Source organism: Ambystoma mexicanum, chromosome 4p (assembly GCF_040938575.1).
Source record: "Ambystoma mexicanum isolate Mex_15411 chromosome 4p, UKY_AmexF1_1, whole genome shotgun sequence".
NCBI lineage: Eukaryota > Metazoa > Chordata > Amphibia > Caudata > Ambystomatidae > Ambystoma > Ambystoma mexicanum.
The window spans coordinates 100,795,796-100,822,949 of record NC_090927.1 but is presented as its reverse complement, the minus strand read 5'-3'; the positions used below and the strand labels follow the sequence as shown (position 1 = coordinate 100,822,949).

The 27,154-nt window shown below is 47.2% G+C and overlaps 1 protein-coding gene across 2 annotated transcripts in view; it reads right to left on the bottom strand.

Annotated features, from left to right (window-relative positions):
- IFT172 (intraflagellar transport 172) overlaps positions 1-27,154 on the bottom strand; it is a 1,218,930-nt gene that overhangs the window by 1,008,022 nt on the left and 183,754 nt on the right. For both annotated transcript variants that reach the window (XM_069605452.1, XM_069605451.1), the window contains exons 6-7: positions 25,377-25,456; positions 2,272-2,359 (exon numbers count right to left, since the gene is read on the bottom strand). In XM_069605452.1, coding sequence (XP_069461553.1) covers positions 2,272-2,359; positions 25,377-25,456 — 168 coding nt within the window. The remainder of the gene's footprint in view (positions 1-2,271; positions 2,360-25,376; positions 25,457-27,154) is intronic.

The window sequence follows — 27,154 nt, the reverse complement described above, 5'->3', positions numbered from 1 at the left end:
GGCTCTCATATCTCACAATTGCTTGCACCAAACTGTTGCTCCAAGTAAATGACTCCACTTTGTTCCCCATACCCATCACCCCTTCCTACTGTTCATGTATTAGTTCTGTGCAGAGCTCCCCCTGCCCTCTCCCTTAACCTCTCTACCTGACCCCAATAACTACCTCCAGTGCGCTTAATAATGTAATTGTATATATTTACATGGTACTCCTCTTTAGTTTCAAGCACTGTTTCAAGCGCTTGTCTCCTTAGGTTAATGTTGCCTTTGCAAGTCATCTGTTTTCTTATTAGGTATTTGTTTCCGTTTGTTTTGTCCCTGTTATATGCCCCACTTTTTACACCCTCACAAACAGGCTCAACACTAGTTCTCAACATCGTGCTACTGAACAAGCGCACTTCATGGGAATGCCTCCGACATCTGTAAATGCATTGCAAGTCACTTCTGATCAAAACGGACATCCCTTTTCTTCACATAAATACAAATACAACATGTAGTTGTACAGGGATCTGGTAAATTCAGAAGCAGGACTCTGACTACCAGATATTCTCATGGTTATTTATTTACTTGTTAATCAAAAACAGAATAATCTTTCTCCAAACTGAAGCCCTATTCTACAAAAGAAAGTCACAACGGTGCTCATCAGGATGTTGAAACAATATAACAGTCCCCTGTCTGAAATCCTATTCTAACCAAACCACTTTCCCAATCTTCAAAAGGAAAACGACGCACAACACGATTTTGGGTTGGCTGCAGGCTTTTGATCTTCCCCCAATCATGTCCCCCCTTTTGTGAGGGTCTGTGCCCATAGTTCCAGTTCAGAGTATGCAGTGCTTGGTGGGCTGGACGGCTGTCCAGGAGCTCCCACAGTCCCTGGTCTCCCTCTGTCTTTCCATTTCCTCAGAAAAACTTCCTGTTTCCCCCCCCGTCCACCCTCTTGTGGGATTCTGTCAGCTATTCTTCCTCTTCACTGAGGGTTTCTCAGTCTCTCCCCCAGCATGAGGCATTTATCCTTCACACTTCCCACTCTGGGGTCCATTCCATTCTCCCCCACTCTCAGGTATTTCTACTTCTCACTCCCCACTCTGGGGTGCTTCTCTTTCTCACTTCCCACTCTGGTCTGTTCCACTTTCTCAGACCCAACTCTAGGGGTACTTCTCTTCCTCATTCCCCACTCCGGGGTGTTTCTCTTTCTCAATCTGGAGTGTTGTTTCTCTTTCTCAATCTGGAGTGCTTTTTCTTTCTCCTTCCCCAATTTAGGGTTCGCCCTGCTTCTCTCTGCTCTGGGGCTGTCCTCTTCCTTTGTCTCTCGTTAGACCCCCGCCACCAGTTTCTGGCTTTCTCGACCAGCGTTCGTCGGAAGGGTTGCTGGGGTTGGCCGACACTCTTCTTGTTGCAGAGTTATGCGACTCATCATTAGGGCTTTGTAGCAGGCAGTCAAGGCTCTGTTTCCCTATTGTCTCAGTGAAGTCCCTCCTGCTACTTCTCAGCCTGGCACTGCTTCTGCCGGTTGAGGGTCTGCTCCCTCGCACTTGCAATGTATCCTGGCTGCTTTGGTCAGTAGCTGCATCTGCGTCACCCTCTTGGTATGTGTCCGGCCCCATCATACGGACAATGGCGTTCTCCCTTTCTCTCAGGCTCCACATCCTTTGATCGCCTTTGGTTGAACTCTGGGAGGCCTGGTGAAAGCCTCTTGTGATTGGTTGTCCCAGGGAGGCTCCTCGAGGGGGCTGGTTTACTCGTTTCTCCTGAGTTTTCCAAAGTGCTTGGGCACAGGTACATCAAAAGCCAAGTCAGCCTTTACTAAAGGGTGCATACAATCATGGTAAACATCAGTCCATAGATATCCTACAAAAGGTGTTCGTGATAGGAGAGGGGGTGGTAACCTATATTCCAATTGGGGACTCTGTCCCCTAAGGGGGAGTCCCCTCCAAAGGGATCCTGCTTACCCTGTCCCTGAGGGGGTATTAAGCATAGTGAGCTCACCTCCCTAGTGCCATGGGGGTGGCTCCCCCTCGGGGAAAGGTGACAATCTCCATGGATGCGTATCGCTCATACAAGGCAAGGATGCAATGCTCGCAGTACCAAACCCTTTCAAATAAAATAAAATAAAATAAAATAAAAATAAAAGGAGTAGATGGCTGAAGGCAAGCACATATAGTCCATTGTTGCTAGTCAGGGAACTTGCATGGCATGCAATATCATAGAACAATCAGCATACACTTGCCGATAGAGATATAAAGGCTAAGAGTACGGGAGAAGAAACATCCATACCTGAGAATCCCCTGAACCTTCGTCATCGAAGAAGTAACGCACAATAGTGCCATCCGCATGGCCCGAGAGAATTCCTTTCCCAGATACGCTGTGGGAAAGACCAAACTTTCAGTTTAAAATGCGGGTGTAGCATGCAGGGAATATTTAAGGGAGCCCAGAACATGGCACCACATTATGTTAATTTAAATAGGTCAGTTTTGACAGGCATAATGCGGATAAAGTACATTGCACATTAAAACACATTTTAAAGAACAAAATAGAGCAGCTGAAACAGAAAGGACAATTAAAAGATGCAGATTCAGAATAAAGAAAACTGGTTGTACCCAAGAATAGGAGAAATGATATTTCATTATCATATTTATATAGCACAAACCTTGCTTGAAAACAGCTTTATACAGCAGGTTTAGGGTGCCATATACACTTATATGGGATACATTACTAACCGTAATCGTATTTCTGATGCGTGTATCTGCTTAGATTCACATGCTATACATAGGCCGACATCTAGTAGTAGTAGCAGAGTATTCCATTTTTTGTTTTCGAAATTCGAAAAGGGACATCGACTAAGCGTGTCAGTAATACCATCCCTAGTGTGACATCCAATGTACCCATGGTCCTTCACGCGTCGAGGTCCCTCAGATTGCTTTGAAGAGGGAGTCGGGATCCTGCCACCACCCGCCCTCCCATCAAGTTCAGGACAAGACGGAAGGCCATAAAACACTGCAATCACCCATTCTATTGCGGACGAATCCCAAGTGCACCAATGATTCATAAATACGTTGAGAGGTATCCCCTCAGCAAGCCATACAGACCAGGTGTGGTACAGATCTATCCATGTGTGGATGAAGAGCTGCAGGCCATGGTCAGAGACACCTATATGGACAGCCTGGACTAAAGCACCAAGAAGCCATGATGCGCACGTCGTTAGAGACGCCACAACATAGCAGCGTTAGACATGAAGCACACGAACCATCCACTCTTCCGGACACAGGCACAGGCGCACGCGCACACGCACACGCACACACACGAAGAACACGAGCACACAGTTCTATAGTTAAAGCACAGATAAATACTGTCATTGCTTTTATTATTTTTTGTCACTAGTCAGATGCAGAAACGCAGACATCGCAAGGCACAAGAGATCCTGAACAAAGTTTGCAGGTGCTTAATGCAAAGTAACCCTATGGAAGTGCAGGAGCACCTATGGGACCTGGCAGAGCCAAGTGTGACTAACCTATGGAGCATATAGTATAGCGTGGACAATGTAGAAACCGCATGTTAAGGTTTAGGAAAATGACAACGGGCCTCAGACAACTGAGCAAGGGACAAATTGAGCTGATTCAGGCTGGACAGAGAGCAAGATGTGTGAGACGGGACCCACAGCCAAGTTCAAGAGATACAGAAGACATTCCAATCCACAAACGACAAAGGGACCAACTGCAGAAAAAGGGAATAAAATCCTCATAAATCGAAGCTGCAGGGCTCAATTTCGTGGTCTCAAACACGTGATGCAGCCGAAGCAGACAATGATCGGTAGTGAGAAAGGAGACCCAATCACAGGAAGCCAGACACGGACTGCAATAAGTATGCAACAAGTGTTGCCCCGAGCAGGAAAATATCTCATAAGTCAAAGGTGGTGCACACAAGATACAATACAGACACATAATCATTCTCATCACCTTGAGAAGGTACACAGTGAGCCGAGAACCGTTTCAGGTCCCAGGCCTGGGGATGTCAGATCTAGCCAATCACAGTTTAGTACCCTAAGGGTGAGTAGTAAGGGGCAAGAACCAATGTTAAGTCCATAACTTTGCAACAATGTTATAGTTGGTGAATTGGGGAATGAACAGGCCAGCCACCTGACATGGAAGAACCAGTAGAATAACATATATATGCACCTATGTGCCGTCAGTGGATAGGAGGGCAGAAACTCCTGAAACTGGAAGGGAAAACGGACAGGGAGGCAGAGGGGGCGACTAAGGCAATGGAGGGTCTGAAGGGAAGTAGCGAAGCATCGGACTGGGCAGAGATAATGGACGAGGCAGATAGGAGGGAGAAGGAACGGGAGGAGAGATTAGAATGAGAAGATAGGGAAAGGAGAAAAGAAGTTGGAGAGGGAGGATATGGAACAAAGGAAGGGGGAGGAGAAAGAGTGCAAAGAAAGGGAAAGAGGAGAGGATCAAAAGGGACCTCAAGGAGAGAAAAAGAGCAGAACGGGAACAGTAGGAGAGGAGGACAAAGGAAGTAGAATAGCTTGAGAGGCGAAGGGAGATTGAGCATGAAAAATGCAAGTTAGCTGAGAGGGAACAGAGGAAGTTACAGTTGGACAGGCTAGCAAGGGAACGAGCGTGCAAGGAGAAGGACGAGCAAGCAATAAGGGCAGTAAAGACACAAGGAGCAGTGGACAGGGGAAATAACAGACTTCAGGAGGACGGACTAGCAGAACCAGATGTCACAAGCTCAAGAGGAAAGAGCACAGCAGAAAGGGACAGAAGCAGGCCTGGGAGGTGCGGGGGGAAGGAAGTAGATGCGACCTGAAAGACATTGGCCTCAGCATGAAACTTAACACAGACTTGACAACAAGTAGACTGAGTTTCGCAGAAGACTTCTGCAGTAACATGGGTTCAGGGTCTGACAATGAAGACAAGAACAGTGGGGACGACAAGGGGGAGCAGTCCCAATCCCAGTCAACAGGGACGGGGACAGACAAGCGGGTGTCATGGGAGTTTAGGACGCATACAGAAGGAGAAGGAGGGGGCAGCTCAAATGAGCAGACGTGGTTGGCGAACGACTTATACACCCTACATGAAGCCACAACATATGTGGACAGACCTAGAGACCACCCAGGACAAAAAAAGCGGAAACAGCCATGGCAATATCCGGGTACCCACATTAGAACCGATAGACTTATGCGTAGGCATTGAGAGCGAGAGAGGGGACAGACAGGTCAGACAGACTAGAGGCACGCATGAGGAGGAGGGTTACACACAGATGCCCTTATTGGAGAGGGGCGACTTCAGTATATACCATGGAAACACGCAGAAAAGGACAATGTGAAGTACATACTACCCTCATTAAATTCAGGGGCTGGGAAATAGATTTATGGGATGGAAAGAATAACAGCGGGAAACAGGCTAGCAGTGGGAGACATAAAGGGACTACTAGTGGCGATCCTCAGAGACGCTACTGATGACGTATGGAAAAGTTCAGGGTTCCCTGGTGTGACGACACAGAACACGGCGCACAATGGTTCGCTGTTTGCAAACTGTAGGACTGCAGTACGACAAGCATTAAGGATACAATACCCAGCCACCTCGGACATTGGGGTGATTATGTCCCTGAAAACGAGGGAAGGGGAAGACCCCTTATAGTATATTAAGGAGATTCAAGAGCTTTGGCGCTTTGAAACTCAAAAGCCTTGGGACAAAACATCACAGACAAGTGCATGGGGCTGCCAGAGCCTGTCCAGAAAAATCTAAAGAAGTTGGTAGGAATGGAAGCAAGAGGATGGCCAGAAATACAACTCACGATAGTTCACCATCGTAGGCTATGGCAGGAGAAGCTTAAGAAAAAGGAAGAGGACAGGAAGGTAGACTAAGCGAAGCTGGTGCAGAGAAAATCATCGAAGTACGCACTGGAGGGGGCGGTACTAATCAGCCTCACCCGGCAGGGACAGCAGCAGCAATAGCCACAGCAGTTCACACCGCCCACGGGCCGAGGGTTCACACGGCGGGATAACACACCACAAGGGTTCCGAGGAATGGGGGCCGCAGCCGAGAGGACATGGTTTCAGACCACAGATGCATCATAACCAAGGGGGTTTTCCATGAGGGTTTTTGGGATACGGAAAGCAGGTGCAGCAAGGCCCCAGGGATTTCTGGGTGGAGAGGTTTCCAAGGGCAAGGGAGGGAGCCACCACAGTGTTGGAAGTGTGGGCAATTAGGACGCATTTCAAGAGTGTGTAGGAGCAGGGGGATACAGCAGAATTGGGGAGCACAGGGCCAGCAGCCCTACCAAGTGGACCAGGACAACTACTATACACAGGACCAGCAACAACAAGGACAGATTAACAAGTTACTTACCAACTGTAACGTTCTTTCGATTGGATGTTCCTCCCACATATTCCTCATCTTAGATATATCCTTACCTTAAGCTTTGCTGCTTCGGAAATGTTCTCTCTCCACCAGAGGGCGCTCCACTCGAGGCGGCGGGCGTTGATGTCCCTCGGCGTCATCCGTCGAGCATCGATGCCATCCACTGTATAAATGCCTTGAGCGTGCCCGTTGGCTTCAGTTCTGTTTTTTGTGCATCAGAGCCAATGGATTATAGTTAAAGGCGTGCCTCTTTTGACCCAAGCATTAAAAGAAATTAGAGTGTAAAACACAAACTGTACTGCGGGGTAGGGTGGTAGGGTCGATGAGGAATACGTGGGAGGAACATCCAATCGAAAGAACGTTACAGTTGGTAAGTAACTTGTTCTTCGAATGGATTGTGTCTTCCCACGTATTCCTCATCTTAGATAGACTCCCAAAGCAGTTTTGTATTGGAGGTGGGAGTACAGACATTTTTTAGTCATGCACTGAATGGAGTACTGATTTAGCAAATGGACCTCCTTGAGAGGTAGTTGATTCCAGAGAATAATGTTTTATGAAAGTATGCATGGATGACCATGTGGCTGCACCACAAATATCTTATACAGGAACACCCCTTTGAAGTGCTGTTGAAGTTGCCATGCCCCTAGTTAAATGAGCTCTTAATCCCTCAGAGGGATCTTTTCCAGCTAGCCTATAACACTCAGTTATGGCTAAGATTATCCATCTTGATAATGTTTGTTTGGTTACAGCTAGTCCTAATTTACGGCCAGTGTATCCCACAAACAGTTGGTCACACTGACGTATTTTTGACAATCTTGAAATATAAAAGCTAAGAGCCCTTCTGGGATCTAATCTATGTAGTCTTTCCTCTTCCTTACTTGTGTGAGGAGGAGGGTAGAAAGTAGGTAGTATTATTTTCTGTGACAGGTGAAAGTCTGAGACGATTTTTGGTAAGAAAGAAGGTTTGACTCTAAGGACAACTTTATCTTTATAAACGTTGGTGTGAGGAGGACCACTAGAAAGTGCCTGCAACTCACTTACCCTGCGGGCTGATGTCAATGCAATTAGAAGTATTGTTTTCAGAGTAAGAAGCCTTAATGGGCAGGAATGTAAAGGCTCAAATGGTGCACATGTCAGAAACTTTAGAACCAAGTTTAAACCCCACACAGGAACTTAAAAAGGTATTGGTGGAAATACATTATTTAAACCTTTTAAAAATGGTGTTATTAAAGGTATCTTAAAGTAAGATTATTCTTCTGACGAGCGCTTGAAGATAGAGAGCGCTGCTAAGTATCCTTTTATCGTACTAACCTGGAGCCCCAGATTAGCCAAATGTAACAGAAAAGATAATACGGTCGGAATATTACATTGAAAAGGGTCCACATTCTTATCCCTGCACAAGTAACTGAACTTGTTCCAACGACACCGGTACAGAGATTTAGTTGCTGGCCTTCTGGCCGAAAGCAAAATCTCCATAACATCATCCGGAAGGTCCCAATCCTTGTATCTCAACCTCTCAGAAGCCATGCGTGAAGGTTGAGTATGTTGACCTCTGGATGGATAACGTGACCTCCCTCTTGCGAGAGAAGATCCTCTCTTTTTGGAAGACGTATTGGAGGGCAGATGGACATGTCGAGAAAGTCCGGGTAACACGTTCTCCTGGCCCAAACCGGGGCAATTAAGATCATGGTTTTCCTGAACTTTCTCAACCTCCTGATTACTTGAGGGATCACAGGGACTGGAGGGAACGCATATAGAAGAGGAAACTCCCACTCCACTACGAATGCGTCTCCTAGAGCTCCTCCCAGGGGGAAATTCCCTTGATCAGTACAGTTCGCACTTCCTGTTGACAATGGTCGTGAACAGATCCACTTGAGGGGTTCCCCAAAGGGTGAAGATCTCTTGAAAGACTTCCTGAGCTAGTTCCCACTCGTGGGAGACTGTGCTCTGCCTGCTCAGAGGTTCTGCCGCTGTGTTTTGCTCTCCTACTAGGTGAATAGCAGATAGAGAGATCCCTTCTTGTATTGCCCAGAACCAGAGCTGCATTGCCTCTCTGCACAGTGGTAGTGACCCTACTCCTCCTTTCTTGTTGAGGTAGTACATGGCCACTGGTTGTCCGTCATTATCAGGTCATTCTTTCCCCGTACAGATGGCAGGATGGCCTTCAGTGCTAGTCTGATTGCCATCAGCTCTAATAGGTTGATGTGTAGTCTGGACTCCGGTGGAGACCAACAACCGCTGATTGTCAACTCGTTGGTGTGAGATCCCCACCCTGTGAGTGAGGCGTCCGTTACTACTGTTATCTCCTGCCATGGTTGCCAAAAAGATTCTCCCTTGTGAATATGTTCGTTGCAAGCCCACCATTGTGGATCCTGTACTACCCTGGTTGGAACTTGTAAAGGATCTGTCATTTCGACTGACAATTGGGACCATTGAGTCCTGAGGGCCCACTGAAGGGATATCATCCTTAATCTGGCTTCTGGCACCAGAACAATGCAGGATGCCATGAGGCGAGCAACCTGAGAAAATCGAAGGCCGGTAGACACTGGGCATTTTGGAATGTTATTACCATCTGCAGAATGTGGTGAGCTCTCTCTTCGAGAGGCGAGGCTATGCCCGAACAAGTATCCAAGACTGCTCCTATAAACTGGAGCTTCTGTGATGGTATCATGTTGGACTTTTTTAAATTCAGAGAAAACCCTAGTTTGTGAAGGAAGTGGCAAGTCTTGGATAGATGATCCTGGGCTTGTTCTGGAGGACGTGCCCTGATCATCAAATTGTCCAAATAGGCATAGACGTGAATCCCCCCTCTTCTGAAACTCGCTGCCACTACCGCCATCAACTTGGTGAAAACTCTTGGGGCGGAGGTCAACCCGAATGGCAGAACTCGAAACTGATAGTGAGAATTGCCAATCGCAAACCTCAGGTACTTTCTGTGCTTGAGATGGATTGGAACATGAAAGTAAGCCTCCTGAAGGTCCAATGATACCAACCAGTCTTGATGTTGGAGAGCCTGAATGATCTGAGAAAGTGTGACCATCTTGAACCTGTCCTTCCTGAGGAACTTGTTCAAGTTTCTCAAGTCCAAGATGGGTCTCAATCCTCCGTCTTTCTTTGGTATGCGGTAATATGGGGAATAGCAACCCTTGTTCCTCTCCGCTACAGGTACATGTTCTATTGCAACTTTCTGTAGCAGGGTTAGGACTTCCTGCAACAGGAGCGTATCCGGATGTTTGACTGAGTTGTATCCCGGTGAGTGATTCTGAGGTTTCTTTAGAAAAGGAAGGCAGTAACCTTGTGATACTGTTTCCAGTGCCCAAGCATCTGAAGTAATACCCCGCCATTCTTTCAGATGCTGTGAGATCCCACCTCCCACTGGGGTCTTGTGGGTCAAAACCTCAGAGTGGTTTTGCAGCTGAAGGGACAGATGCCGCTGCTGGGGCAGATCTAGCACCTCTTCCTCGCCCCCGAGGAAATCTCCTTTGTCCTCTTTGACTGGCCCCCTCCTCTCCCAAATGAGGAGTAAAAACGAAAGGGGCGACCCCTCCAGGAAGATGAGCCTGTGTAGGGGCATTGTTGAGGTTGTCTTACAGCGGCACTGAGTGATTTTGCCGGGGCCTTGGAGGTCTGCAGCTTTTCTAAACTTACATCTGCTTTGCTGCCAAACAACCTCGAGCCGTCAAATGGCATATTAAGAAGTCTAGGTTGTACATCTGGTGCAAAACCTGGTGCAAAACCTGACTTCCTTAGCCATGCAAATCTGCGTAGCACTGCGCTAGATGACATGGACCTGCTGATACTGTCAGCTGTGTCCAAACCTGCTTGAAGGCATTCCCCCAAAGCCTCCTTGCCATCCTTTACTATGGATAGGAAACCATCACGTTCCTCTCCTTCTGGGATGTGTTGAGCTGCAGAGTATATGTAAGTGCAAGATACATTTGTGGATTTTAGAGCCATGCTCCCTGATGTAAATACCTTTTTAGACCATGCATCAATCTTTTTGTCATCCCTATCAGGGGGAATTGTAGGGTATGCAGCATTTATAGTTGATGTGGCTGCTTGGACTACCGGGCTTTCTGGAGATGCGTGCTTACTTAAGTATTCTGGATCAGATTTACAGGGTCTATATTTTGCCACATATTTTTCATTTACTGCTGGAATGGTTTCAGGTTTTTCCCAAGCAGCATTTACTCTCCTTTGTAAGGCAATATGAAAGGGAAGTATGGGGTCTGGCTGAGGTCCTCCTGATAGGATATCCATCATGTCATCATCCTGGTATACAGGTGAGTTTCTACCCCATCCCATAAATTCTGTAACTCTATTCATTAGTTTTCTATAACCCAAATCAGCATGCTCTGCTGGATCAGGTTTTTCAAACTCGTATTCAGGGGACGTATCTAGTCCACTTGCAGATTGTAAACATTCATAAAGGTCTTGCATTTTAGATTGAGGATTAATTAATTCCTCAGGGACTTCTCTTGTACCATATTTTACCCCTGCCGATGAAACCTCTGGTTCATCATCTTCTTCACCCTCCTCATTTCCTGACGACATTTCTCCATATATAGATGACATGGTTTGGAAAAAATCATGTCTGCTTTCTGGGTGAAACACCTTTTCAGGTATAGGTTTTAACATTGGTGTTGATTTCACCACTGTAACGGGTGTCGACGTCGACAGAAGCGTCGATGGCGTCGATGTTGTGGCTATTACCTTCAATGTTGTTGAGGTATTCCTCGATGATTTCGAAGGAGCTATGAATGTCGTCGAAGGAGTCTTCGAGACAATCAACGCCGTCGAAGGAGTCTTCGAAGCTGTCGATAGTGTACTCAACGTAACCTTTTTAGGTTGGGTCGTCGATCCCTTATACTCGACAGCCTTCGATGGAGGCTTCGGATATGTTTTCGTCGAGGCCTTCGATGATGTATCGAAGTGTATGCTCCTTTTCTTACGGTCTGCCTCCTGTTTATGCACTGGAAGGCTTTTCTTTTTAGGTGTTTGGGAAGAATCCCTGGAAGACACCCTCGACAATTTCTTGTCGGATTTCCTAGTCATAGACCTTCCCCTGTCACTTTTTTTGTGCGTAGAGGCATGGCCTTCATCAGACATTTTTGGAGGGGGTCTGGGCCGCATTCTCAAAAATCTTCATCATCGATGCTTTAAACGCTTCCCACTTTTTAGGGGAGTCATGCTTTGTTGGACATGTAATAACTTCCTCTGATGTAGTCGGGGAAGAGGAAGAGGGAGACCGGTGTTGTCTTTTCTTCGCTTTTTTGGATGAAGAAGAAGAGGACTTTCTCGCTCTAGTCCTCGACCTGGAATTTTTATGGCGTTTTGCCGAAGACTCAGCTGAGTCGTTCTTCCCTCTCGAAGAAAACCTTGAGGATTCCACCCCCACTGCCAGTTTACCTCTTCTTTCTTTTAAGGCCTTATGAGTCCTTGACTGACAGGAACCGCAGTCGTCAATTTGATGGTCGGAACCGAGGCACCAGAGGCAATTACGATGAGGGTCGGTCAGCGACATTTTTCTCCCACACCTTTGGCATTTCTTAAAATCAGTTTTCGGTGTGAACGGGTTCGAAGAAGACGACATAATTCGTTATAACTGAAGCGCCGTTTTATCTCGATCCGAATCGAAGTTAACGGAAAAACGGAACTGAAGCCAATGGGCGCGCTCGAGGCATTTATACAACGGATGACGTCGATGCTCGATGGAAGCCGCTGAGGGACATCGACGCCGCCGCTTCAAGTGGAGCGCCCTCAGGTGGAGAGAGACAAAATTTCAGAAGCAGCAAAGCTGAAGGTAAGGCTATATCTAAGATGAGGAGTACGTGGGAGGACACAATCCATTCTAAACAGGGCACACACCAGCAGATGCCACAAGCACAAGTACAAGCACCACAGATACAAACACAGATACCACAGATGCCAGCACCGGTACCACAATATTTACAAGCACCAAAGGCTCGTGGAAACACGCAGCAATTGGCACAGATACAGAGCAATGACGGAGCAGCACACATGGACTCCATGGCAACAGTTCCCATTAAGACAACTGGGAGGAGTTACCATGGTGGGGAACAACCCCTTTACAGGGAATGGGATGTCCTCATACTCTCAATAGGACAGCCCACAGACAAACTTTATGTGTCCCATCCTGTCGATCACACCCAACCCTGCAGAGGAACCTCACATAGGGGTGGCGATACGTGACAACACGTTTTCCTCTCTTGTTGACACAGGGGTGACTAGGTCCTGCATTAGGGAAGGAACATTTAAGTTGTCAGGCATGAGCACTCACAGATTCTCTGGGGCTCGGGAAGTGGTTCCTTTCACAGACAACATTTCACTTTCTATAGGAGATCACGATCTATCACTACCCTTACTTTACTCTCAACAGATATCTGTGAACATACTGGGACGAGACATTATTAGCAGAGTAAACATGCTCCACACCAGGGATACACATGCTCAATGTGAGGCATATTGTTCAAGTTTATTGTGGGCGGAAGGTATAGAGGGGGGCGACAGTGGACGGGAATGACATTGTATTGCATGGCTTCCAGGCATTGCAGGGAAGGTGTGTCGTGTTCCAAACTAATACCTACTCAGACCTGAGCTACTAGTGGATAAGGAAGAGGGAATATAGTGCCAATAAAAATAGAGGCAGTGGTCGCAAGAGAGGATTGGCTAGTGGTGCATGGGATGGATTACACAGGTCGAGCATGGAGAACAATGATCGCAGCGGCAGAAGGGTGCAAGTTCACCACAGTGACAGATGAAGAGCTATTCAAAGAAGAAAGATTAGAAATAGAGATGGTGTTTGAGATGAGTGTGACTTACTGGTCAAGGGTACACTACAGGGAGGTACCACAGAGGATGGAAATGGCGCTCGAGGCACCACCCCCATGCCGTCGATGGTGAATGTCTGATAAAGTTTGTCGAGTTTGTTGAGTCTTGCTTGGGAGCCTAGAAGAAGGAGCTCAGTCTCGTCGTCGTTAAGGCAGAGTCCGTGTTTGGCCATCCATTCTTGGATGATAGAGTAAATATTGCTAAGTACTGTATTGTCGGTGGGATAGTCGCCTGTTAGTGGGATGAGTATTTGCGTGTCATTGGCGTAATTCGTGTAGATAACACCCAAGTGGTCTAGTATGTCGAAGAGAGGTTTTGTGAACACATTGTATAGTGTGGGGGAAATGCAAGAGCCCTGGGGGACTCCACAAGTAACGGGGGCTGGTGCGGCAGAGGCTGTGGGAGCGAAGACTCTCATCGATCTGTTATTCAGGAAGGATTGTATCCAGGCGTTGGCCCTGTCAGAGAAGTTAGCTGCTGAGGTTAGGTGATTGAAAAGAATGTTGTGATCTACCAAGTCAAAAGCAGCCGATAAATCGAGAAGGAGAAGGAGGGGTAGTTTGCCATTGTCTTTGAGATTGTCCATTTGTGTCTTGAGGTCGATCAAGGCTGTCTCTGTGCCGTGTTTGGGGTGGAAGCCCGATTGTCTTAGCCCTAACAGGTTGTTTTTCTCTAGGTGGTTCTAGATCTGCAAATAGGCAGCTCTGTCGAGGATCTTTAGGAGGAATGGCACGGTGGTGATAGGTCTATAGTTCGTAGGGACACTGGGGTCTAGAGATGGTTTCTTAAGTAGCGGTAGGACCCAGGAGTCCTTTAGGTTATTGGGAACTATGCTGGATGAAAAGGATGAATTTATTAAGGATGTGATGAAGGGTGGAAGGTGTTTGGCCGCGTCTTTGATAACTGGAGCAGGGCAAATGTCGCCTTGGCATTTGGAAGGTTTAAGAGAGTTGATTATGTCTTCCACCTCTTTAGTTGCGACGGTGGAGAAATCAAAAAGGTTGTTGTCCGATCGTGAGGAGTGGGTGTGAGAGATGGGATTGTCAGTGAAGGTAAGACTTTCTTTTTTAGACTCGATTTTGGCTTGTAGCATGGCAATTTTGCCAAGGAGTGCCTCTTGAATGTTGGTGCACCAGGCAATGTCTTTGGTGCATGTGTCTGGTATAGGGGATGGAGACTCTAGGTCTCTCAGGATGTTGAAAAGCTCTTTGGTGCTGGATTTAGCATTGCAGATTCTCTCATTGTACACAGCTGATTCAGCTTGTCTTTTATTTTTGCGGAGAGTTTTTAGTTCAGGAGTGAACCACGAGTTGAGGTGTGCACGTGGTTTGGCTTTCCGCAGTTTCAGTGGTGTTACTGTGTTTATGGCCTTGAGGATGGTGGTGTTGTAGAGGTCTACTAATTCAGTGGGGTTGGTAATGGAGGGTGTGAAGTCGATAATGGGTTGGAGCAGAGGGATGAGTTTTTCAACTGTGATGTTTTTCCTATTTCTTGTGAGAGTGGGAGGAGCGTTGGGTAGGGTTTCAGATGTTTGTTTGTCTTTGTTAATGGTGAAAGTGATAAGGTGGTGGTCAGTCCAAGCACAAGGTGAGTTGGCGAGGATGGCGGTGTTGCAGTTGGGGTCTGCTATCCAGTCGAGGGTACGGCCTTTGTTGTGGGTGGGTTGCGAAGAGTGGTGAGTGAAACCTAGTTCTGATATGGTGTTGGCGACTGTGCTTGCTTTATCATCTTTTTTGTCGTTCTACCCTAGGTTAAAATCACCAAGGATAAGTATTTGAGAGTTGGGGTTAGTGTTGTTGGACAGCAGGAGAGCAATATCATCGTTAAACGAGGATATGGGGCCCGGCGGTCTGTAGATGAGGTGGGTAGTGATTGTGCTTGTGTTGTATGAGGCCATTTTGATTGTGAGTAGTTCTGCAGATGGGAATGATTGATTTTGTATAAGTCTGATATTAAAGGAGCTTCTGGCAATAATGGCTACACCACCGCCTTTGCTTGCTTGTCTGTGCGCTAGATGGTGTAGTCATTAGGTATGGCTAGCGCTAAGGTGGGACCTGAGGCTGCGTGGCGCCAAGTCTCAGTAATGGCTAAGAAGTCGAGTTTGTTGAGAGAGATGATGTCGGCTATGTCTAGGGCATGGGCGACTAATGATCTGGCGTTGATGAGTGCGCCTTTGATAGTTTTGGTGGTAGCTTGGTGTGTTTTTCTGTTGGGAGTGTGGGGCGAGGGGGCGTTAGGGCGGGAAGCAGATTGGTGGGGGGATGATGTGTGTGTAAGAAGGGTGGATGGTTTGGGATTGGTTTTGCTTTTGCTGGTGCGTGTGTTAGAAGAAGTAGAGGTGGAGTGTGTCCTGCATCTGAGACGGCCTTGTCTCAATTTGTCTATGCTGGGATAGGTGCTCCTGGTGATATCAATGATGGTGGTCTGTGTTGGGTGTGTTAGATGGGCATTAGTGTTGGATTGGAGTGCGGTGGGTAAGCTGTTCAGATGAGCGAGGGTATGTGAGGGTGGGAGGTGAGGCCTAGTGGCTAGTCTCAAGTTTCAGGCGTAGGTGGAGATGGGATGAGTCCGTGAGGAAACAGCACTGGCGATGCGCGGAACAAGGATTCTGGAGCAGAGTCTAGAGTTTCTGCAGCTAGTAGTGCAAGGGCGGTTTGGTGTAGGTTTGGTGGCAAAATGGCGGATCCAAAGTGCTGGGTCGTTTAGGTATGGGTTAGGGCCAGCCATGGTGGGTATGGCTGGTGGATAACAGGAGTGGGAGTGGAACGTCTTGGTAGTGGGCCAGGACAGTGCAGGTGCACTGGTGGTGCTTGGTGGCAAGAGAAGGAGAAGAGAAGACAGTAGTGCGCAGAGTCTAGCAAAACTAGAGATACTGTGGGTGGGATGCAGTCTGAGGGACCGGGGCGGTGGGCAGGAGATGTTTGAAGCTGACAGCATTTTATACTAATCATCGTGGACCAGATGCAGAGTCGATGGTAAAGAGACTTATATCGCAGTATAACTAATGCTGGTGCTGGTACCGAGGGTGTAGCATAGTCAAATTATGCTCCAGGAGCCGAGTTGCAGTCAGGCTCTGGGTTTGGAGGTGCACAATACTAATAATGCTAGGTGCCAGAGGGGCTGCGAGGACGTGATACCTAGTAGGCAGTACTAATTGCAGTAGGGCTCAGATGGGATACCAAAGCACAAAATATACATGCTAAATGCAGAATAGCCACGCAGTGTACATGCTAAATGCGGAGGCAGAGATGCGTAGTTATGGCAGGACGTGCCAGAATGGCTCATGTGGCTATGTACTCAGTGCGAAGCTAAAGTCATAGGGGCTCAAATGTTGAGATGCTTAGTAAACACGTTAGATGCAGAGGCTAAGAGCAATACATGCCAGAGGGCCTCAAGAGCCTAGTAAACACGTTGAATGCAGATGCTAAGAGCAATACATGCCAGAGGGGCTCACATGCCTAGTAAAAAACGATATAAGCAAATGCTAAATGCATTATATGCCAGAGTGGCTCAAAAGCCTAATAAGCACATTAAATGCCGATGCTACGAGCAATACATGCCAAAGGGGCTCAAATGCCTAGTAAAAACGATATGAGCAAATGCTAAATGTCTGAATACACAAAGGTGGTGCAGTGTGCACGGCATTACAACATCAGGGTGTATGCGTGGCTAGATGTACGGCTGCGGATTGAGTGAGGATGAGCGCGGTCCGCGTGGTTCATTGCGGGGCGTGTGGTCACAGTGAAAGATGTTTACAGACAATTGCAAGCTTGCAGTGCAGTTAAGACGGGGGCACAAGGTGTGGAGCTCAACATATCATGTGAGGAATGTCACGTAGGTTGTTAGAGGCAGGTGTTCTTACCCAGCAAGGAGGAAGCTTTCATGTAATAGTTCCAGGCAGGCGCAGGATGCACAAACAGAGTTTCTTGCCCTGGTCTCTGTCGGCTCTGGACAGGATCAGGACAGGATGTTGTTCCTTGTTGGGTTCCTTTGTGGGTGGGCCGGCACTCGCCTGCTGGCGAGGGATTGGTCCACTTGAGAGGGTGAGTGGCCAATCAGGGCAGCCTACAAGGGTTGGATGTGCTTGGATCTGAGCTGCATCAATGGGCTTGGGTGGCGGCGGCCATCTTTCATTGGTGTTGCCTCATGGAGAGCAATGGAGGCAAGGCAAATTTCGGCAGCACAGCGCTTTTTCAGGGGCATTATAGCGCAAAAAGCATTTTTGAGCGAGCGGGTGCCCAAAAGCATAATTTACATATGCTTTGCTCAGAAAATCATTGGTGGAAGAAACTGCTCTCTGCAGTAGGTGGCAGGGCAGCAAGGGGCCCTACCTTCAATTTTGGTGAGGCGCCAGCTCAGCTGTAGAACGAGGCACTGCTCCTGCAGTGATAGAGGTACCTGCACCTCTGAGAAGGGGCACACTGTTAAGGTGGACGTCACGTGGACGTTGCGTACCTGTATTTCCTGAAGATGGCCGAACTGGAGAAGCCAGACTGTAGCTGCAGGAAGTCAAATGATGAAAAGATGACGTAAGGAAGCAAACTCCACCCAGCCCTGATAGAACAGGTATGGATGGGGATCCGCTCCTGACGCCATGGAGACACTTCTCTGCGGATTATCGTGACGCCAGGACAGTGCAAGCACTGACAGGGAAGGTAGATGATTCAGGAATGTCCAGATCTGAAGACTGAAGATGGATACTCCAAGGTACGATGAAACTAGCCAGTGAACTCTGTCCAGAAGAAGTCGCAGAAGTATCCTGGAGCTCAGATGATAAACAGCTGAAGACAGGAGCTGGTACCCCAGCGGGAAGACACAGGCAGAGAATGGTGGGGGGAACCAAAACAGGAGGAACTGGGAACAGTAAGTACAATGAAGGCAGGACCCTCAGGTGAACTGGTACAGAAGGGAAACCGATGCCAGAAGGGGATGGCCAGGAGACAAGGAAAGGGAACCCAAGGGAGATGGCTCCAAGGGAGAGACTGGAACCTAGGGAAATAGGAGCCCCAAAGGAACTCAGGGGGCTGGGAGAAAGACCAGAGGTCAAGGAATCCAAGGAGGGAAAAAACGGGACTCCACAGGGGCTCAGGACTGGAGACCAGACAGGACACCAAAAACAGGGAACCCAGACCAAGGCTACAAGCTTAACAGGGACAATCAGGGAGGAGAGCGCAGCGGCGAGTCAGGAACGAACCGCGTTAAGACGCGATTCGTTCCCGTACTCGAGCGCAATAAAAAGCCCTTAGCATGGAACCGAGGCTTGAAGCGCATGCCACACCGCACATGCGCTGATGTCCCCTGACAGCAGAACGAGGCTTGAAACGCAAGCCCAAGCTGCCAGGGTCTGGTTTCCCCGGCGTGCATCCGCATCTCTTAAAAACGAGCATGGATGGGCGTTGGGGAACCAATCCGCCCGCCAGCCGGAATCTGGGGTAAAACCGCCTGGATCGGAAGCATTTACCCGAGGTAAGTATCCTAACACCCACGAGCTGTTGGGTTATGTAACTACTGCAGAGCATGGGACTTTGACTACAGCACATACACGAGGCCCCTACTGAGCACTCTGAAAGAAGCACAAGGGACACAAGACACTGACATGGACAATGGAGATGCCTGATGCATTCGCCATGTTGAAGGAGGAAATATGCACAGCACCAGTGCTAGGGATCCCAGATTACAATAAGGAATTCTTCTTATTTTCACATACTGACGGTGTAGTGATGAAGGCAGTATTGACACAGAAGACAAGCATGGGACACAAGCCAATAGCTTACTACAGTGGGAAGAGCACACTGATAACACAAAGAGCATCAGGGTATGAGGTGATACTATTGAATGTAGCACTGAAGGAAGTGAGGTACAGATTTGTCAACCCAGCAATATTCCTAGCAGATGTCCTACAGGAAGGAGACTATGCACACCACTGTACCAAAAATATAAAGATGCTCAGTGACACTCGCTAGGTAGAAGAGGATGCACTTGAGGGGGAGACGTGCTTTACATTGACGGATCTTCAACCATTGACCAGACAGATGGGGGTCAGGCATACAGGAAGTGCAGTTATAAGACTGAAGGAAGGTGGGACGAGTGAGGTAGCAGCAAGTGTGCGATTACCATCCCACTATTCAGCACAATCAGCAGAACTAGTGGCCCTAATACTGACACTAGAGAACAACAGAGACACAGAGGCGACAGTGTATTCGAACTCTGCCTATGTGACGTCCAGGCTGCACCCGGGACTACTGCGATGGCTCAGGAGAGGATTCAGCAGGGCAGACAGGACACCCACCAGTACAACATGCACTTCTATTAGGCAGACTGATTGAAGTAATTAATTACCCAGCTTGGATAGCAATAGTGAAGTGCCAAGCACACACTAAAGGAGAAGATCCCATCTAAAGGGGAAACGAAGCAGCAGATTTTGAGGCAAAATGCCCAGCATTTTCGTGGAGCTATTTCAAATGAAGTTAGCTCCACATGCTTGAGAGTGCACCAAAAATATGGTACTAAAGGAAGGGTGCAATGTATTGGCAGAAGCCTAAGTTATGGAGTTGCAGGGAGCTGCACCCAGGGAGGAAAAGGAATTGCGAGTTAAAAGCGGATGTACAATGTCTCCAACAGATGCCCTATGGAGGCAGAATAACATAGGGAAAGTGATCACTGAACTCTACACTGACACAACTGCACCATCAACACACACGGGGAAAGAGGTCATTGCTGCCCGGACTGGAGAAACATGGTTCTGTCCTAATTTGGTGGAACACAGGGCTGAATTTGTCAGTAATTGCTTGACGTGCAGTTTACAGCAGGGCATACACCTTGAGAGTTGAGAGGAGCCATAACTAATCCATTTAGATTATGTGGACATGATCCAAGTGTGTCAAGGATAGCCCTACATGATAGTGGCTGTATGCCCATTCTCCAGGTTGATTGATGCAGGCCCCTGTTCACATGCTGATGCTCTCAGGAGCAGCCAAATACTTGGCCAGGTAACTGTTCCCAAGAGGACAATGGCCCTCACTTCGCAAATGAGATGTTCCAGCACATCACCACGCTGGTGGGCATTCAACACAAATTTGCCTGTCTGAACGCAAATGGAACGTGTGAACGCCTGAACGGTCCCCTGAAGGAGTGCATAGCCAAAACACAGCAGAGCACAAAAAAATAATTGGCTTCACTGCTTGCCTCTCGCTTTGTTAGCATTGCGCAATAAGCCTAGGTCCGACCACCATTTAACGCCCCATGAGGTGGTGACGGGACGGCGCATGCATCTCCCACTGGCTCCTCCCACAAGAGCACTGAAAGACTGAGAATAGTGCAGATGTGTTAGGACAAGAAATGCATAAGTACATTACTTCCTTGATTGCTAGCGCCTCTTATCTCTCGCCAGATACGATGACACCAGATACGGGGAGGCCCAGAAGACGGCGCAGAGAGCAACTGCGACAGCGCACAAGACTCCGGATTTAAAAACCCAGTGAATGTAGAAGATATTGTGCTTCCGAAGAACTTTTTGCGGCACTGGAATGTGCCCCGATTTACAGGACCACACATCGTTGAACAGGTGGCAGACCGTGCCGTCAATCTAGAGGGGAGGTCGGTCTGGAACTACCTGCCAGACATCAAGCAGCGGACTCACCTAGCAACGTGATCGAAAGTGGCAACGTTCAGCAGCTGGAAGAAATACAAGCACGCTTTGAGCGCACGCAGCCGAGTGGAGGCCACCCAATGGTTAGTCGCTCATGGGCAGCAGAAGTAGAAACCAGACTGCTCATTGACTTGGATTGAGAATACATTTCCTGTTTGTTCTTCTGTTCTCTACCTACCTTCTACGAGTAAGCCGATGTAATTGTTGATGATTGTTCATGTTGCCCTCTGCCCATCACCCAGATATCTTCTCAAACCAATTTGTCCATACTGTGAGAAGACCTAGTAGATTTCTAGCACAATCCCCTAAAGTATACTATATCTTGCCTCTATGGAATACTTGGCCCAAACATATCCTAAACTTGAGGACAGCAACCCCCCTATCCTCACCACACTGAGAGACCCATCTGTAAGAAAAGTGTGTGAAGAAGCGTTTGCATTCGCAATAAGCGATTATTTGGTCCACGGTGATTAGGAGTTATTTACAATGCTAAAACACCAACGCATTTCTTCACGCTTGTCAGGAGGGCAACTAGATCTCCATGCTGGAGGATGATCGGCAGCACATGTAAAAATGAATTGCATATAAAAAAATGTAATGGTTTTGTTGGTCTTATTTATTCCTAGCAGTGTTATTGTGTTTGTATTTTGGAAAATGACATGCGTTGCTAGGGCTACCGCTGTACCCTCCACTAACATTCCCCCAACCCAAGCAGGTGGAACGACCATGTCAGGCGGACAGGAGAGAACTGCAGTAACGGAAAGGAGAGGTAGATGCAGTGTTGACACAGACATGAAGGGGTAGACCTGTATCTCACTGATACTGCTCCAGTGTCTAATAACATGTGGTACAAACCCATGACAAAAGTAAGTAAGGAAACCACCGGGGAGAGCTGTTACGTCGGCTCATTAATCCCCTATGCCATGAGTGCCTCCAGAACGTTCATAGCAACTGAAATACCAGCAGCAAGAGCACAATGCTTAATGTATCTTTCGATGGTGACAACCAGAGGAAGGTTTCAAGGGAAGACGGTGACATTGACATTAAGATGGATTTCCAGAGCAACATTCCCGTCTGACGATAATTACATAAAGACATTAGACGTGATGAACAATTATTGGCAGCTAGATGAAGCTATACAGTACATAACTGATGTACATAACTGATGGGCCTGACAAAGGAGAAACAAAGACTATCACCCTGAAGGAATTGCCATGTCCCTGAACAAGAGTGAAGGAGACAGGAGGAGAACCTGGCTGCTGGGAGAGACCGCAGATATTTGTGTATGGCCAAGTATACACTGAATACGGATGGAAGGATGGAGTGGTGGGGAGCAAAGCACTGACACTAGCACAATCACTAGTGAACAAGGTGCAAGACGGAAACGACAAGTAGCTGAAGGAATGGGAGGCAGGTGCAAAGTTACTGACATGGTAGAGAATGAAGCTGGGCCAATGTCCCTGAAGATACCAGCACTGTGTTATCAGAATAATGGTGAAGTTGGCGAGAATGTCAGATGCAGAAGAATTGAAAAACATACAGCTATGAAGGCAGGAACAGCAGTACTGATGGACCACTACTGGGCGTGCAGATAGAGGGCATAGGAGAATATGCCACCCTACTGGGGGGGGGGGGAGATTATGCTTGTTGGTACACATAAATATGTCCTCGTTGGTCATGCCTCGCAAAGATATGAAGCTCGATGAGTTCCTGAAGATGAAAAATAACAAAAGGAAGAAGAGGTCGGTGGAAAGGGCACCAACAGCCAAGACAAAGAAGCACGCTGAACTGAGCAGAGTAAAGAGAGGTGGAAATTACTTCTCAGAAGCATCATAGACAGCGCTAGATGAAGTTCCAGTAGAATAGAGACTGTTAAGCAGGACATAAATGTTCTTCGCAACATTGATACCATCTGTACAAACATATACAAATGCAAAATGGCTACAGGCAACCCGCTGGGAGCTGATGGTGACAAACTCCGCAGTGAATGGGTTCAACGCAATAAAAGAAGAGCTCTGAGCTGTAAGGTTGGTGGCACTCCTGAATGGATAAGTTCTGGATCTGCTTACAGCAACAGAAGGAGGAGTTTGCACGAAAATTGGAAATTCCTGTTGCACGTTCATACCTGCCAACGACGAAGACTATGGTACCCTGTCAGAAGCGGTACTTCAACTACCCCAGATGCATGCCAAAATGGAGGAAGAAACTAAGAAGACGAGTCGAGGAGCCACTGGTGACCTGCGTGAAGGTTTGGCACCGTCAGCCTGCTGTTGTCCCGCTGGACCCCTCTGCATCTGATCGAACTAGAAGTTCTGCAAAGACGCTTCGACCCATTAGAATAGTGGGACCAACTATTCTCGGCACCTTCATAAAACCCTGCAAGTAAGCCTTCTCGGATGTGTCCCTGGGCCAACCAGTCAGCTGACCAACTTGCGCAGGACCTTTGCTCTGACACCACTGCCGTTTTGAGGAGACCACTGTGGTCACGGCACTCTCGCACTGAATTTCGTACATTTGGCATTCCCAGGTCTGAAGTAAAGAGGGAGCGCCCGAACCGGAGTGCATGCGGTTACTGTGTCGCCCAGCCGTGGTCACAACTTCGCAGGTGCCTTGCTGCTGTACCCCCAGCCTGCTACAGTGAAACTGGCCTGATCCATCCACCAGGAGCAGAAAAATCACTGCTGTCCCGCTTGGGAATCATCACTGTAACTTTGCCGATGAAAGCCGCAGAGCCGCCCAACTGCTGGATTTGAACCTGCAACCGAAGTGGACTCGACTGACTAAGTTTGGTCCGGAGTGCGCCGAGGGTCAGTGAGTATTTGCAACCCTTACCGGTGTCGCCTAGCGCATCCACTTACTTTTACGCTCAAGTGTCCCCTGAGAGCCACTCTCCTTTACACAGATAGCCTGATCTATCGAACCATTCCCAACTCCTGGAACCTGTTCTGCCCTTTTGGGGAGACCCTCCACGAATAGTGGGAACTTATTCTGCATCACCTCACCCACCTTCCTTAACTGCTACAGACCCTACAAGAGGCCCCGATTTTGCCCTTCTGAACTATCGCGTGCACCAGCACCTGGAAGTACATTTGAGGACTAGCTCCTCTAAACATAGGCACTGGACTGCCTTTCAGTTAGGTATTGAACTTTGCAGAACGGCCTAAAGATAATTTGCACTGCTTGCTTCCTTCCCTTGTAGGTTGTGGACCCATTCTGTGCGTTTAACCCTTTAGGCAACTTGGTCTTGAATATATGTATTTTAGTAAGAATGTGTTGGTTTAAAAGTATTACTATTGATAACTACTGTGTTGAAAAACAAAGGCCTTGAATACATGTAGGTGTATAATATATATACACCTGACTGGGAATGATTTGTAAGTGTCCTTTACTCTGTGTACTCATTGAGGTTTTTCAGTCACACTCACCCCTCCTGAGACCTAGTCTTGACTGCCGCCAATCCTACCTCGATTGGTCTGGCTTGTCCAGAAGGTTACCCTGTTCCAAGAAACTATGCTGGCTTTCTGAACCTCTGCCCACCAGGTCAGAGTTCAGAAATCCATCTTAACAGGCAGTGGGATGACGATGGATGCAAGGCATAACCTATCGGGAATGTGGGTGGGTAGGTAACATCCTAGTATACCATAGTCCTACTAAATATTACTACACTATTAGCAGATTAAGGACACTGCCATTATCCGGGGAGAGGAGCTCCTCCCAAAACTGCAAGATGGAAAGGTGGTTGTGACGAGATAAGGGCGTATGAAACATTGTTATACACACACTGAGGTTGTCCAGACAAACTTGGGAAGATCTGGGGTGACCAGATGAGACCAACAAGTGACCAATGAATTGTAAGACAATGGTGTATCAAGCGCTTGTCAAGAGATAGCACATGGCTGCAGGGAATGGAGGAGCCAGAAAGAAATGCTGATCGTGTTGTTCAAAATGAACTTGCTAAAGTGGTGTGTTCAATTCGATCTTAATAACTATTGATACTGCATAGCAAATTATTTCATTCTGATGAATTGTTAAATCATGCAATGCTAATCTTTTACCTAAAAGCAATGAAGAAATCGAATTCATAAAAGATAGAGAGGGGAATGCAGGCAGAGAGTGTCCAATATTCTACTGGTGCTCAATAAAAGTCTAAGCGTATGGAAAAGTGGACATTGCTAGATCGGATATGGAAGGGAAAGATGCGACAGTCCAAGAGCTTGTGCAGTTATTTCGCTGCCGCCTCTGGTATTCCCCTGTATCTGTAGCAAAATGGAAGCATATTTCTGGGTTGAGGTGCCTATTGGAAAACAGGTAGCAAAATGCAGTGCAAGGAACCCCCCATAGCGTAGTAAAAGCAGACATCACCTCAAGCAAGACCAGATCACAATTAATTATCAGCTGGTGCTTAGCCATCAGTGCAGTGAGAACCTGGCCACAAAGTAGTATTTCTGGCCAGGAAGTCAGTAGGAGCATTAAGTGACTACTTGACAAAAGATCTGCAAACTAATACTCACTTTGAAGTCAAGGAAACCACATAAGACTCGGTTCCGTAGATGGTTGAGGACTTATTTGTCTTGGTATTCGCTAATCGCACCTTCAATGAAATGAGCGAGAAAAGAGAGACAGACATCATCAAGTGAATGGCAAAATTCACAACATAAGCAATTACGTAATTAATAGTCAAAAACTGTTTCCTACTCCCACCCAATAGGAGTCCTGACTGTCAAATTTAAGGGTAGATTTACACGGTAAACCTATGTCTGTAATATGACAGGATCTCTAAATGCATTGACCCATAAATGTGACATTTAGAAATGGATGACATTGTCCGTCATAATGTCGATTTGTATCACAGTAACAGTTAAATAAAAAAGATTTTGTGGAAAAAAATGTAAGGGGGTAAGATTTAAAAAATATATTTCAAGAACCTTAAAAAAAGGTTCGACTAAAGGTGCAGGAAAACACTCACAAATGTTCAGAAACATTCGGGATGTGCCAGCTGTTAATGCAGATGAGCTGGCTATCCAAGCCTCCCCCACCCCTAGGCTGGAAGTCACACAGTCTAGAGACTTGTAGCCATGGATTCAGGACTCTGGCTGCTGATGGTCTCTATGAATCCCACCCTGAAGAACCACAAAATGGTGACCCTTATGTTGAAGAGAGCAATTATCAGCAATAACCGTAATCACCTGTACATCTTTATAAGTAAACACCTAAGAAGAGTGAATGATCCTTCATTTAAGTCTGAAACATTAAGAATACATGCAGGCAGCTGGCGCAGCCAGATTTTGCCCACTTCATCTGCTCTCTCAGATGTTGGCATGGCGCCATTGGGTTTGGGAGAGGAAGTAAAGAGCAAGAACACTGAATGGAATAAGTTAAATGTTATTTGGTAGCTATTCAACATTTTTATTTTGTATGTCAGGCCGGCTGGTTCTATGTCATTATATCGACGGGTGCAATTTCAATGAGTTTTTTTCTGAGTATTTTTAACCTATTCCCCACCCGCCTACCCTTATAGATATACACACACTTGTCCAAACCCCTCAACCCCCTATATATTTTGATGAGTTTTTTTGGTAAAATGTACTCTGGAGGGTCTGGGGATGGTGGGGACCATCGAAATTACACCTGTCGATGAAAGAACGATATACCGGTCGTCTCTAGGTTTGTTGGTCGAGGCTGTAACCATCTTGGGAGGACCTCATTTAAGGTGTCCGGTTTGTTCTCTGGGGATTGAGTGTCTCCTTCTCAGCATGTTCAAGGACTTTCCAGTCCACATTCTCTCTCCATTGGCACTCTGGTATGGGGGCATGGATTCACCTATCCTTTTGGTGTTCTCGCTTTAAATAAAGCATGGTATCAAACAGTGAAGACAGACACAAGTGATCACAATTCAAGGGTATTTATTGAACTTCAAATGGGTTGGATGAGCGCCTATCTAAACCGAAATCTAAGGATGGGAGCAAGCTACAACCATCAAATAATAATAACGCTGTCCTAGTCAAGTCTTTGTCAAATAAAAGGGCCTATACTAATAAACCTATTGCCAATCCTTACTTCTAAATACAAAAGGGTGTGGGACAATGGTGTATGCAAAAAGAAAAGCGTTCAAGAAATAATATGTCAGGACGGTTGAGCAATTGGCTTCCCTTGCCCATGTTTTCAGCACGGGGCAAGGCGGCACGTTCGAGCTTCGCACACACTTTGGCTTCTTGGCCATGAAGATACAGTTCAAAGCACAGACATCAGAGCCTTCTGCCAAAGTCTCTATTCCAATAACAGTCTCTTA